The sequence below is a fragment of the Hypanus sabinus genome, chromosome X2 (genome assembly GCF_030144855.1).
Source record: "Hypanus sabinus isolate sHypSab1 chromosome X2, sHypSab1.hap1, whole genome shotgun sequence".
NCBI classification, from domain to species: domain Eukaryota; kingdom Metazoa; phylum Chordata; class Chondrichthyes; order Myliobatiformes; family Dasyatidae; genus Hypanus; species Hypanus sabinus.
In genome coordinates this window covers 39,190,162-39,204,464 of record NC_082739.1, presented here as the reverse complement: position 1 = coordinate 39,204,464, position 14,303 = coordinate 39,190,162, and the positions used below count along the sequence as shown (strand labels likewise).

Below are 14,303 nucleotides of genomic sequence, written 5' to 3'. Positions count from 1 at the left end.
TGGATGGCTCACTGCTCCACATGGCTTCCTGTCTCAGTTATGTTAAGTTTTGTTTATGGTGTCACTTCACAGAACTCATCCAAGGCAGTTCTATCCTGTGAAGTTTTGAATTTGAATTAGTTTTTTTTTTCACAGCTGGCCTTATGACACAAATTAAAATAGGGCTCAACTAAGATTAAAAATTGGTTCTCACTTACAGCAAGCAGGTGCACGAACAGTGAAGACACATAAAGGGAAAACAGAGAAAATGTAAATTACTTAAAGTCAACTTCCACCATTTGATTTTTAATCAATATATAAAATGATTATTACATAATCAGCAAGAAACAGAGAAGTAACCACAATATCAGCAAATTAATTGCAAGCTAAATCAGTAAAACACAACAAAAATTTTTGCATAAATTATTCATTTTTTGTAGACTTCTAATAACTTTAAGCTCTGGACACTCCAAACCCTAACTATTCTGGTTGATCAAATATTTACCCACCTCCAAGAGCATCTGTTCTGTTCAATGCCCACTTTATTTCATTAGAAGTTTGAGGAGAATTGGTATGTCACCAGAAACATTCACAAATTTCTACAGATGGAGAGCATTCCAACTGGCTGCATCACTATCTGGTATGGGGGGGAGGGGTTGTGCTTCTGCACAGGATTGAAGTAAGCTGTAGAGTTATAAAATTAGTCAGCTCCATCGTGGGCACTAGCCTCTGTAGTATCCAAGACATCTTCAAAGAGCGATGCCTCAAGAAGGCGGCATCCATTATTAAGGACCCCCATCACCCAGGATATGCCTTGTTCTCATTACTGCTATCAGGAAGGCGATGCGGAAGTCTAAAGGCACACATTCAACGATTCAGGAACGGTTTCTTTCCCTCTGCCATCCAATTTCGGAATGGACAGTGAACCCATGAACACTGCCTCGCTACTTTTTTATTTCTTACTCTATAAAACAAATAAACTCATGAACTGCAAAGTCCCCAAAAGTGAGTCCACAGCCACAGAGCCAGTTCAGTGCTTCACCCAGTCCAGGAGCCTGATGGCTGCAGGCCACAGCCATGGAGCCAGTTTAGCGCTGAGGCAAATAAAGCCTCTCAGAGTAATGATCTAAACACTGATTTGTCTTTTGCCCTTAGCCTCGATGTCTTGATCTTTTCAATTTGGTTTGTCACTTAAGTTGGCTAAACATAGATTTGTTTTCCACTCTCAGGCCTGGGCCCTCGCGCTTCAATTTGGCCCAAAGTTTCAGTCCAGCCCCAAGTCTGCTCCAGCATTCGCCATCATACCACACCTGAATTCACAACAGTTCACTGAATCATTCAGGATATAGCCAGGTTGTACAGACAACACAAACCCAAAGGGAAATGTCAGGCTGCCAATTGAAGTGATTGCAGTCCAGAAGAAGTATAATTTTATTAGAATGGTTTGTAGTTTTGTTTGCTGCCTGTAAAAGGTTTGAGAGAACAAAGCAAGGAATAACATTTCACAAGGATAATAATGATTAGCTACCTGCTTGGGGCTGTTATCCAATCAAGGAGCCTGCAGATTTCAGCCTATTTTAGTGATACATACAAGACGTGTACATTGAAGCAATTAAAATGGTTGAATTAAAAGGAAATATTCCTAACTCTTGTTGCATTGAGAAGCAGAATTAAAGCTGCCATGCAAGGATTGAGCATGCTTGGTGCAAAATGAGCTGCTGTCATCTAAAGAATAAACATCTCACCTTGGGATTTTAACTAGTGCATGAAATCACACAGCAGGTCTGAAGACTAGATGTGTTTCCTTCTGTTTCCTATAAGTTTTGCACTATGTGCACATAATTTAATGTGTGCACTTTATAATCATTTGGGATTGAATCATTTGGGATCAGTAGCACAGATAGGTGTTCGAATCTCCAGCAACCCAGGTTCAGTTATGACCTCTGTTCCTCTTTGTGTTGTTTACACATTCTTTCTGTGACTCCATGGGTGCTCCAGTTCCCTCTGACATTCAAAGTTGCTCACTTAATTAGCCACTGTAAATAGACCTTAGTGCATCAGTAGTTGAGCGTAGTAACAGTTGATTATTAACAATGGGAAGAAGAACATAGGATCAATGTATAATTTGAGTAAATGGGTGCTTGACCATCAGCCTAGAGCTTGTCTCCATGTTCCCTTAATAACTAGACTAAATTTTTGCCTTCAGCAATATTGACACAAAGGCTATTCTGGTCGTGGTGGTGGAGACTGGGGTTGTGCCAAATTCTTAGTATACACCCCACTTCATGCTCTCCATCCTCACAAAATATGTACAGACTCATCTCCAGTTCATTCTGCACTGTTTATGATTCTCTACATCAAATACTTTTTCTTCTGTTTACATACCCATCTTTCACCAGCGTAGGGTTACCGAATGTTTCGATCAGTGAATAGGATATTGACTGACTCTGAAATCAGAGCTGTAAAGCAAATTTTGGGAACACTGTAAACTCAACAATATAACACTAAGATGTGTTACATCTTTATTATATATTGTCTGTGAATGTGCAAGATTACTGTTCTGTAACTGTCATCAGTCGAATAATAATTGATGATGATTGAGTTGTTTTCAGATCTTGGCAATTTACTTGCAAATGTTTTATCACTACATGAAGAGACATTATCAGTGCACTGTCAATTGTGTTGTGTCTTCCGAATGCTTGGCCTTTATATACTTATCAACCAGATGATTGGTCACCATTCCGGAAACAATTGTGATGTGGGGAGGAAATGTTGTCGCTGATTGGTTGTGTGGCAAACTTAGTACATTGTGGTCTGGAATTCTGCCTGCATCAGCTCATAAATAGGATCAAGATCTACATGCTTGTTTGCAGAATTGTTCACGAAAAACCATGCTTCTGGAATTCCTTTGCATGCTGTGTGTTTGTTTGCACCTTGTCTTTCACTGATGCCCAGTCAAATTTGTATCCCTCTCAAACTTCATGGGTAGAGACTAGGGAGAGTTGGTCATGCCGTTTTACAGCCAGTTGATGTTCATGGATTCTTGTAGATAGTTTTCTTCCAGTTTGGCTGACATAATATTTGCTGGAGTCCCTGCATTGAATTTTGTAAACCACATCAGTCTTGTCTATTAGCTTGGCCCATTCTTTCGGTCTGCAAAGTACTCTCCTCAACATTGCCATTGGCTAGTGTGCAACTGAAATTCTACGTTCTTGCAGCTTCAACCATCTGAGCTACATATTTTCCAAATTATTTCCAATAATTTATGAGCTACATAGGCAGCCTATGCTATGACTTCACACCAACGAGTTACACAAACAGAGAAACAAGAAAGGAATAGATCAACACACACAAAATGCTGGTAGAACACAGCAGGCTAGGCAGCATCAATAGGGAGAAGCACTGTCTTGGCCCGAAACATCGACAGCGCTTCTCCCTATAGATGCTGCCTAGCCTGCTGTGTTCTACCAGCATTTTGTGTGTGTTGTTTGAATTTCCAGCATCTGCAGATTTCCTCGTGTTTGCTCAAGGAATAGATCAAGCTTGTTTTGAATTATAGAAGTGTTAGTGGTCATGATTCATTGTCAATTAGTATCTGCTCCAATCCAATAAGGATCTAGTTATGTATCATAGTGGAGTATGTGCAGGAAGACAAAAGGTAGGCAGCTCAATCAACCTGTAAGTTTTGATTGGATTAGAGCTGAATCAAGAATCAACAAGGTACAAGGGGTTGGGGGAGGAATTGGGATCTTGAGGGATGGGTAGGGAGTAGGAGGAGGTCATAATCAGTCAAAAGAAACAATTGGGCTAGTGGTAAAAAGGCTTTGGGTAATGATTAGAGAGATAAGATAGAAGTTTTGTCTGCACTAGGTATAATTTGCAACTTACCAGCACCATCGCTGGCTGTGGGAGAAAACCAGAACACGCATTAGGAAGCCCAGACCACACAGGGAGAACATGGAACATGGAAACTCCCTGCAAGCAAATCCAAATATTGGAGGCAAACCCAGGCTCCTAGAGCAATGCAGCAGCAGCACCACCTACTGCATCATCATGCCATCTGCAGATATTAATTGTACTTATCAAATATTTTGTGTTTTTTCTTAAAGATAGCCCATATATTTCTAAGTTGTACATGTCCTCACAAATGGACTATGGAGTTTGAATAGTTATTTAACTATTTCTGAATAGTTATGCTACCTCTCTCAGCACTCTGACTTTCTTCTGTGAATGGATTGTCATTAACCTTTGTGTCAAGTCTCTGACAACTATGTTCCTGATTGACACCAACCTAATCTTCCCTATCATTCAGCACTCCACTGACTTCCTGCTGGTGTGGTGCTTCTTCTGTAACTTTAACAGCAGGTTCATCCTGGGGTTTAATATCAGTCTCATTGCTCTTGTTATCTTCTCGGCCAGCATCCTTTCCGACTACAAAGCCCAGTTCAGTGCCACAGATGTCAACATTCACAGTGCTACTAGATGGAGCCTCAGAGAAATCTTTCTGATCCAACTCAGTTCCACAGATATTGTATCCAGCCATCTCAGATTTATTGTCTTCTTTCATGACTGACTGCAGTTCTGCCCCACAGATGTCTGCATCAGTATTAATATTTTCTTTCACCAATGGGGAGCCAAGCTCTGCAGCACAAATGCTAATCTCTGTAGTGCCATTCTTAGCTGTTGTGTGGAGACCATCGACTCCCATTCTGCTCTTTGTTTTCTCACCAGTCATCGCCAAAGCATTTTCAAAATTTATATTTTCCCCTTCAGAAACTGCCAGCTCCTCTCCTGAGCTGTTTCTTATTCCATTTGGTCTTGGACACGCTTCCGTAAATAAGTCATCATCAGTTCTGAAAAAGAAAGAAATCTTTAAGCTCGCTCTAACATCCTAGTCCATCCATTTATGTGTTAAGAGTATGGCTTTACATTCAAAATCACTCAATTTTAGTTACATCAGAAGTCACCTTTAGCTCATTTGTAGAGACCCTTTTGAATTGATTTGTATGGTTTGTCTCGTTCTTCATTGAAATAAATGAAAAATAGCCCCTAATCTATCTTACTCAGTTTGTCTGTTTTTTTCATTGAGATGGATGAAAAAATAACCCCTAATTGATCTCAGTTAGACAGACCATAATATGGCAAAAATGGAAAGTAAAAAATGTAGTATTTGAGCTTGGTTCTGCAACACTGACAGAAGAGTGGAAAGAATTTAAACTAAACCAAGTCAACCTGTACATGGGTCCAAGATAGTGAAGTATCAAATGGAATGTGTTTCCTTTATTATATACTTCTTACTTTGACAAAGCTAAATTTCAAAAAACTACTGTATTAACTAAATTAAGTTTCATCATATCAAAATGTAGCATAAATGAAAGTATTGAGTACAGGAGATGGGATGTTATGCTGAAGCTATGTAAGACAATGGTGAGGCCTAATGTGAGTATTGTGTGGGGTTTTGGTCACTCGTCTACAGGAAAGACATAAATAAGGTTGAAAGAGTGCAGAGAAAATTTACAAGAATGTTGCTGGGACCGGAGGACCTATTCCCTGCAACATAGAAGATTGAGAGAAGATTTGATGGAGGTATACAAAATTATGAGGGGTATAGAGTGGGCAAATGCAAGCAGGCTTTTTCCACTGAGGTTGGGTGGGATTGCAACAAGAGGTCATGGGTTAAAGATGAAAAGTGAAAAGATTAAGGGGAACATGAGGGGAAACTTCTTTACTCAGAGGGTCGTGAGAGTGTGGAATGAGCTGCCAGCGCAAGCGGTGCATGCAACCTCAATTTCAATGTTTAAGAGAAGTTTAGATAGGTACATGGATGACAGGGATATGAAGGGCTATGGTCTGGGTGCAGTCCGATGAGAGTAACCTGCTTAAATAGTTCGCCACAGACTAGATGGGCTGAAGGGCCTGTTTCTGTGCTGTACTTTTTATGACTCGATAATAATCAAAACAAGTGAACCTGCAATTCATACAAATGATCTCAAACACAATGGAGGGAAGTATAATTTAGCAAAGTGAATCAAAATTAATTTAGCTTGATGGTCTTAATGCTTAATAACAGTGAAGGGGAGTAGTAAAGTCTAAGGTAATTGGGTAATTGAAAACATTAAAATCGATAACCTATTTTTAATATTAATATTACGAATTGTTGAATCTGAACAATTTATTAACTGCATTGGCAAAAGGAAAGCATAGTAATTAGAATACTGTTTACTACAGTGATTTAGATAGACAATAGGAACAGGAGTAGACCATTCAGCCCTTTGAGTCAGCATCGCCATTCAATGTGATCATGGCTGATCATCCACAATCAGTACCCCGTTCCTGCCCTCTCCCCATATCTCTTGACTCCACTATCTTTAAGAGCTCTATCTAACTCTTTCTTGAAAGCATCCAGAGAATTGCCCCCTACTGCCTTCTGAGGCAGAGCATTCCATAGATCCACAACTCTCTGGGTGAAAAAGTTTTTCCTGAACTCCATTCTAAATGGCCTACCCCTTATTCTTAAACTGTGTCCTCAGGTTCTGGACTCCCCCAACATCTGGAACATGTTTCCTGCCTCTAGCGTGTCCAATCCCTTAATAATCTTATATGTTTCAATCAGATCCCCTCTCATCCTTCTAAATTCCAGTGTATACAAGCCCAGTCGCTCCAATCTTTCAACATATGACAGTCCCAGCATCCCGGGAATTAACCTCGTGAACCTACGCTGCACTTGCTCAATAGCAAGAATGTCCTTCCTCAAATTTGGAGACCAAAACTGTAATCAATTTACAAAACTGATAGCATACACCTCAGTATAAGCCTTGTACCTGTGTAAACTGAAGTCAGTTTAGACACATGTTGATCTCTTTAAAAGTAATCACATGACTACAGTTCTTGAAAACTTCTACAACATATTAATTCCAAGAGTGAAAGAGATTTTCTTGATAGATGAAATATGAATAATCAGGTAAAGAAACAGTAACTAACTCAAAATAAAGAGACAACTGAGCTGTACTTTGGGTGTCAAAGGCACATGTGACTCAGAAGGAAAGCAGAGTGAGATGATTTACTCTGAAGGATTTTTCTCCATTGCTTGGGTTGCATATAAGATTGAGTCATAATGAAGAACCAATATTAAAACTCGTAATGGAATGGGCCTTTTCACTTACCTTCATTGCTTTCATAGTTTTTCTATAAAGAGACAATTTTATTATTGCGCTCCTGTTGTTTAAATATAATCAAATTATAGAAAAATATCTTCACATCAGTTCTATGTATTGACAGTAAGATATTGACATTAAGATGTAACTTATGTGGCTAATTTGATAAGATAGAGATAATTTATTGATTAAAATACTTTGTAATCCAATTTGTGAAATCTGGAATCATAATTATACAAATTGCAAATCTGCAGTTTGGCAAATATGACAAAATGGCAGAGATGACAAAAAGAGGAACTTGCCAGCAATGGAATCTACACACAATTGTTTCAGTGAACATTAACTGTCTATACAGTGAGCATCAAGTGGGAGTAATAGCCAGTATTGGACCATCAGACTACAAGATATAGGAGCAGAATTAGGCCATTTGGCCCACCAAGTCTACTCCGCCATTTCATCATGACTGATCTATTTCCCTCTCAGCCCCAGTCTCCTGCCTTCTCCCCATAACCCTTCATGTCCTGACTAATCAAGAATCTATCAACCTCTGCCTTAAACATACCCAATGACTTGGTCCCCACAGCCACCTGTGGCAAAGAATTCCACAGATTCACCACTCTCTGACTAAAGGAATTCCTCGTCTTTGTTTTAAATGGACATTCTTCTATTCCGAGGCTGTGTCCTTCGGACTCAGGCACCCCGCTATTGGAAACATCCACTCTATTGCCTTTCAACAATTAATAGGTTTCAGTAAGATCTTCCCCCCATTCTTCTGAATTCCTGTGAGTACAGTCCCAGAGCCATCAAACTCTCCTCATATGATTAACCTTTCAATCCAGTATTAATCTTTATTTCCAGTAGGAAAGTGACTCTATTAATAGGGTGACATACAATCATTGAGCCAACCTCCTACCAACTGTCTGCTTCCCAATAAAGTGAGTTCCTTGCTGCACCATTGGGGCTGGTGGGATCTCTGAACTTTTACACTGATAGGGCGACTCCTTCCCTCCACATCCCTGCATTCAATGATCCATCTCCACCGAGATTTTCTGTATTACCCTGATGTCTACAGGATCTGCCCAAGTCAGATCTCAGCACATCCCCAGTTCTCTTGCTAAGTCTGGGATTCTTGAAGTGGCAAAATTGATGTTATAGACATATAATTATTTGCCCATCATAATTCTGTAAAATAGAAGGTTTTAGTCAAAGAAACAACATTTATACTAGAAAACAGTTACTAAGCTAAATGCTATGAAGTGTAATAAAACCTTACCTATTTGTATTGCATGCTCAATAATATAGTGGGATGAAGAAACAACTTGCTGTCTAATTCTAGGGCTCAACCATGAGCTGCTCTCCTCTCACTGCATTTTACAACATCCTAAACATGAACACTCATTTCTTGGTCTATGTTGTGAATATGTCTCTGCGCTGAGCAGTGATTCCAGTGTTCATCCTTCTTCATTGCTTTCTCTTGCTGGTCTTATCAAGGGCCTAAATGAGATGTTTAATCATCATCTATACTACAGCATGGAGGATTAACTAAAATTCAGCACAAGTTACAATTAGCAAACTTTGGTAAAATAGAATGCACTTTTCTAGCAAACATCTTCCATGTTTTAATGGTTTATTTCATATCTACCAATTTTCATTGAATTTTTGTGTTGTGTATAAACTGAACCTCACAGATGTAACTTGCCAGTCATAGCTCTCTTTTGTGTTCTTGATTATGGAATTCTGTAATATGTAGAAGAAAAATATAGAAAACAGAATTTGCTTCAAAAAACAAAGAGGAACGTGACTATTGATCAAAATGTCTGGAACACTATGATGTGTAATAATCTGCTGAAACTGCCCAAAAAATAATGATATTTTTTAATATTATCAAATCACCACAAAGATGAGGTTTTCAATAACATGGGATAGGGCAGATATGTTTTCAATTTCTAGGCTGAAAATGATTAGCAAATCCTTTTTCATTGGTTTTGTGCATCACTCATACTACCCAAAATTGCAGCGTCCTTTGCAATAACGTCAAATGATGACAACAATATTGAAGTCAAAAGGGCTCATATATTCCTGAAGCATTAGCTATTGAGCCCACACATATTTACAGAATGATTGATGGTTTTGGATTAACATAAATATAAGATGTTCTGAGTCGCAAATAACAAATCAAGTATATGATATGTGCTTCTACTTCAGAGGTTCACTCTAATAGTAAACTTATGCTAAAAGTAAAATGATCTGTGGTGCAATCAGATTATAATACTCAGGATTAGCAATTAAAAGAAGTATTTTCAGTAAAGATTGACAAAGAATCAATTGGAACAATGGCATTGCTTTTCACCCAACAGGATAGGAGGTGTGGTCTAAACTTGAGGTTCTCCCTGCTGAAAAGGATTGTAGTGGCAGACTTCTCGTCACATATAAAATGTGCCCAGTGTATTTATTGAGTTATGACCTTGTACAAAAATAGTTGCTAGCCATCAAACAAATATAATCTCTTAAGAGAGTCAAAAAGGAGTAAAAAAAAAGCCAATGGAAATTTAGAAAAAAAGAAAGTCTCTTCTATTGAATAAGGTAATAGGAAATTAGTACAAGCATGAATGTTGATTATAACATATTACTGTTATTTTACCTGTTTATAGATGCAATAAAAGATGTGATCATCCAACATCCGTTGCAAAGTTTGCAGGGAGTCAGAATTCACTGCACAGGCCTTTAGCTTAAAATCTGATCTAAACATCTCATTACTTACATAGTTGTCAATACTCTTTAATTAATCAAATTTAAATAATGAAATGTTTGAGTATAATTTTAATTTTGTATTTCTATCTCATCACTTCACAACTGACAGGCTTCTAAAGTGAAAAGCCAGAGCTACACTGAATAACCTATTTAAGCTATTAATCCAATGACCTTTTCCTTAGCTTTCAGCTCTCCAGAGGAAGGAACCAAAAGTGGATGTTCTGGAAATGTACTTTATTTGTAGTAACAAAATGGAACCCGGATGTACCAGAGTGCTTTGCTAATAGCATTTGTGCAACATTATGCCAGTGGAACCTGATACCTTTGCAAACTGCAGACCAATAGATGTGTTACTGGAAGAATACCAAATGCACTAATTAAGCAGACAAACAGAATACACCCTGTCCTTGAATTGAGGCACAGGTAACCACACTTGTGTATAAAGCACTAACTATGCTGTCTGCTTTTTTGAAGCTATCACCAGCTCTTGTGCAGTGATGGTCTTCCCTGCAGCAAGTAAAATAAATGTGCTTATGATTGATTCACTCTGAGTTATTTGTTGTTTGTTATGAGACTTATTGAAATGCTGCTCAACAATGGAGCATTTAACGGCAGTCTATAGTAAGATGTTGACATAGCATTTGACAACAGATGTGCAGATGATCCCTGAAAAGACATTGCACAATCAACTTCTTCCCTGAGATAGAATAACTAGAGGTTGTATGGAAGGTGGCCCCAGGTGTTGGGGGCTCATAAGAGGTGTGGTAAAGGTGAGAGGTGTGTGTGTATTAAGAATTGTGCTTATCAAAGGGGTTCAGCTAAGAGATGTTTTTGAGGGTAAGCTGGGCAGGGGTGGGGAAGTTAGATAGGCTTGTTAGTTGAGGGTAAGCTGAGCACCCAAAGGATGGTATTAGTGGACTGAGAAGACTTATGGAGTGTTCATGATGCAGTGGTTGTGGCTGTAGGAGAAGTGAGTTGGTAGATGTATGAGTTGCAGAGGGTTCACAAGCATGAAAGCATTATTCTGATTGAAGAAACTAAAAAGATGGGGAGCCAGAGAGAATTAACTGCGAAAGTGTGCTTATAAACAGCACCAGTCACACATTGGCAACTGCAAACTAAGTAAATGGCATTTAGGCATGTGTTATGTGCAGTGAGTGCCGCTGGGTAAGTCCAGGGTTATCTATGAGTTGTGTATCAATTATACTGATGACCCAAAATAAAAACTATGAACTTTGTGCAATTTAATGAATTTTCTCTAAAATTCGTTCCCTGATTTTCTCTAAAATTTCATTAAGATTGCACTGCTTCTTTCATAAATAGTTGGCACTATGTGGTTCAAAGTAGTGATATCTGGTTCATTTTGTTTTAATAGCACTGTTAATTCAAACTGAAGTCTTAGTCATCATAATGACAACTTAACAATGTCTGTTTGAAAAATCTTACAAAATAAATAAATATAAATTTGTAGGAATCTATTGAGCTTTGTATTTAAATATGCACATGCAAGGAATTAAACATAATAATTTTCTTTTAAAATGAAAAACTATACATTTTCTTAATCAGAATATGTACCCACAGGTAGTAAACTTACCTTCTGGGAAGAAACAAAAGCACCCCATATAAATAACAAGGTAGTGACCTCCATCACTGAATGATTGTTCCCTTGGACATAATTCTAAAGCATGTGCATCTCTTATAATTTTGGGAGAAATTAACTATAAACCAGAATGTTTAGGAATGTGCTCATGAGCCTCAAAGTAAGGAAAGAAGAAGGAAACCAATGCTTTGGAAACCAATGCTGGCCTTTAAGTGCATTTCAAAAAGATTTCATTGGGACCAGTAAAAGATGCAGGACATTTGGAATTTGTTATGAATGCAATTCTTTCCTCTACCCATTGGAATAAACTGACTTTTGAGAGAAATGGATTTATGCAAAAATCTGTGGTCTAGATTAAAAAAAACATGAATTTAAAAGATTGAATTGTTCTCTACATCATTTTGGATGTATTTTTAAATCTAAGTTTTAAAGCATGCTCACTTGCATAGCATTCTATTTCAATTTCTGTTGACTAATGTGCATATTTTCATCAGCCTGCCAGAAAATAATATTGCAGCAACATACTTTTTTTTAAATTTTACAAGCATTTCTTTTTTTCCTAAACATACAATACTAACGTTCCTCATGTTAAACTAACTAGATTGTGTGACTGCACCAAGCTGTGTTTCCTCTTTTCTCCATGCCAGTCAATTTAATAATAATTAATTAATGGAAATGTTGCTAGTCATTTTAATAGAATAAGCCATTATGAATGCAAGGATTATTGTTATCAAATGACCTCACTTGTGGCTGCATGCAGGAGGCCTAATTGAGTTCTTTGATAAAGCATTGGAGAGAGCATCATGCAGGTGATACTGTATATATGTGGATTTGCAAACAGCATTTGATAAAATAGCACATAATAGACTTGCTGACAAAATAAACCTCATGCAAAGTCTCATAGCTATAAACAAGGGCCAGAGGAATAACGTGCTGGTAAGTGGTTTCTTTACGTTCTGATGGGGAGTAAGTAGTCATATCTTTCAGGAGACAGTGTTCTTAGCAGTGACCTTAGCAAGTCACTGTTTTTAGCAAAAACTTGTCCAGGGCCTAGACTTGGGTATTTATAGCAACATTTCAGAGTGAGAAGAATAAAAATCTTTAGTAAATAAGTAATTATTCCATGCAGCATACGTATGTGTGGTCGGTAAGTAACGTTAAATTTAAGGTGAAAAAGATTACCACTTTTGTCCTCAGCAGAGTTTCATAGGGTCTTCACGGTGTTATTTGGCCCAAGAAGTCAGAAATTTCAGGTCAGCATTTATGCATTAGGAAATTTGTGCCTGTGCTGCAATGGAAATTGAACCTTGAAGTTTATTAATAAGAAAAATAACTGCAGAAGGAACTCAGTAGGTTGAGCAACAAGTATAGTGGGGAAGGACCTGGTGACATTTCCTTTATCACCACTGATGCTGTTTGGCCCACTAATTTCCTCCAGCAGTTTGTTTTTTTGCTCCAGATTCCAGTATTTAGCAGTCTTTCATATTTGTTACATAAACATTGACATGGGAATGGCCTTAAGAGTCTATGTTCAAAAAGAATGGGCTCGATGAGTCCCATTCACAGCATGTGCAAGGTTGGATTTACATCCTCCCCAGATATTGCACACAAATTTTTAGATAAGCTCACAATATGCATGCTTCATCAGCCTTCATCTATTGTGACGATAGTTCTTTCAGTTCTCACTGTGTCCTTCAGAGTAAAATGGGTCTGTAACTTCACTCCCTAAAGACCTTATCAGTAAAAATTAATATTTAAAAATTATGAATATGATGCAACTCATGACCATTAACTTTAATATCTCATTGGTTAAACTCTCGCTCCAATCCGGCTGCCATACTGTGTGATATATTTTATGTCATTGACACCAGGCCAGTAATTTAGAGTGCACAGGCTGGGCTCTGAAAACCCATGCCAACCAATTGGCAAGAGTGTTCAAGGACATCTTCAGTCTCTTACTCCTGCAGCTGGAGGTTCATACCTACTTCAGAAGGGTGACAATCTTACTAGTGCCCAAGAAGAACAGAGTGAGCTGCCTCAAAAATCATCCTATGGCACTCATATCTGCTGTGATGAAGTGCCTTCAGAGGTTGGTTGTGGCTAGAATCAACTCCTGCCTAAGCAAGGACCTGAATGCGCTACATATTGCCTATCACTGCAATAGGTCTACAGCAGATGCAATCTCACTGGCTCTCTACTCGGCTTTGGTTCACCTGGGCAATAGTAATACCTACTTCAGGCTGCTGTTTATTGATTACAGCTCAGTGTTCAACACAATCATACCCTCAGCTCCAAAACCTGGGCCTCTGTACCTCCCTCTGCAACTAGATCCTTGACTTCCTCACTGGGAGACAACAGTCTGTGTGGATCAGAAATAACATCCCCTCCTCACTGACAATCAACACTGGCACACTTCAAGGATGCATGCTTAGCCTGCAGCTGTACTCTCTATACTCCCATGGTGGTGTGGCTAGGCACAGCTCAAACGCCACCTATAAATTTGCTGATGACACAACTATTGTTGGCAGAATTTCAGATGGTGATGAGGAGGCGTATAGGAGAAGGATAGATGAGGTTGTTGACTGGTGTCGCAACAACAACCTTGCTCTCAACATCAGTAAGAACAAGAAATTGATTGTGGACTTCAGGAAGGTGAAGTCAAGGCAGCACACAAAAGTCCTCATTGAGGGGTCAGCAGTGGAAAAGGTGAGCAGTCAGAAGATCTTGGGTGTCAACATCTCTGAAGATCTATCCTGGGCCCAACATATTGATGCAATTACAAAGAAGGCACAACAGTAGTTATATTTCATTCAGAGTTT

At 38.6% G+C, this 14,303-nt stretch overlaps 1 protein-coding gene across 1 annotated transcript in view; it reads right to left on the bottom strand.

Moving 5' to 3' along the window:
- Positions 1-3,467: 3,467 nt before the first annotated feature.
- The window catches only part of spa17 (sperm autoantigenic protein 17), a 55,235-nt gene continuing 44,399 nt past the window's right edge, over positions 3,468-14,303 (bottom strand). The window contains exon 8 of the mRNA XM_059957282.1: positions 3,468-4,832. Within this exon, the coding sequence (XP_059813265.1) occupies positions 4,271-4,832 (562 nt within the window). The 3' untranslated portion in view covers positions 3,468-4,270. The remainder of the gene's footprint in view (positions 4,833-14,303) is intronic.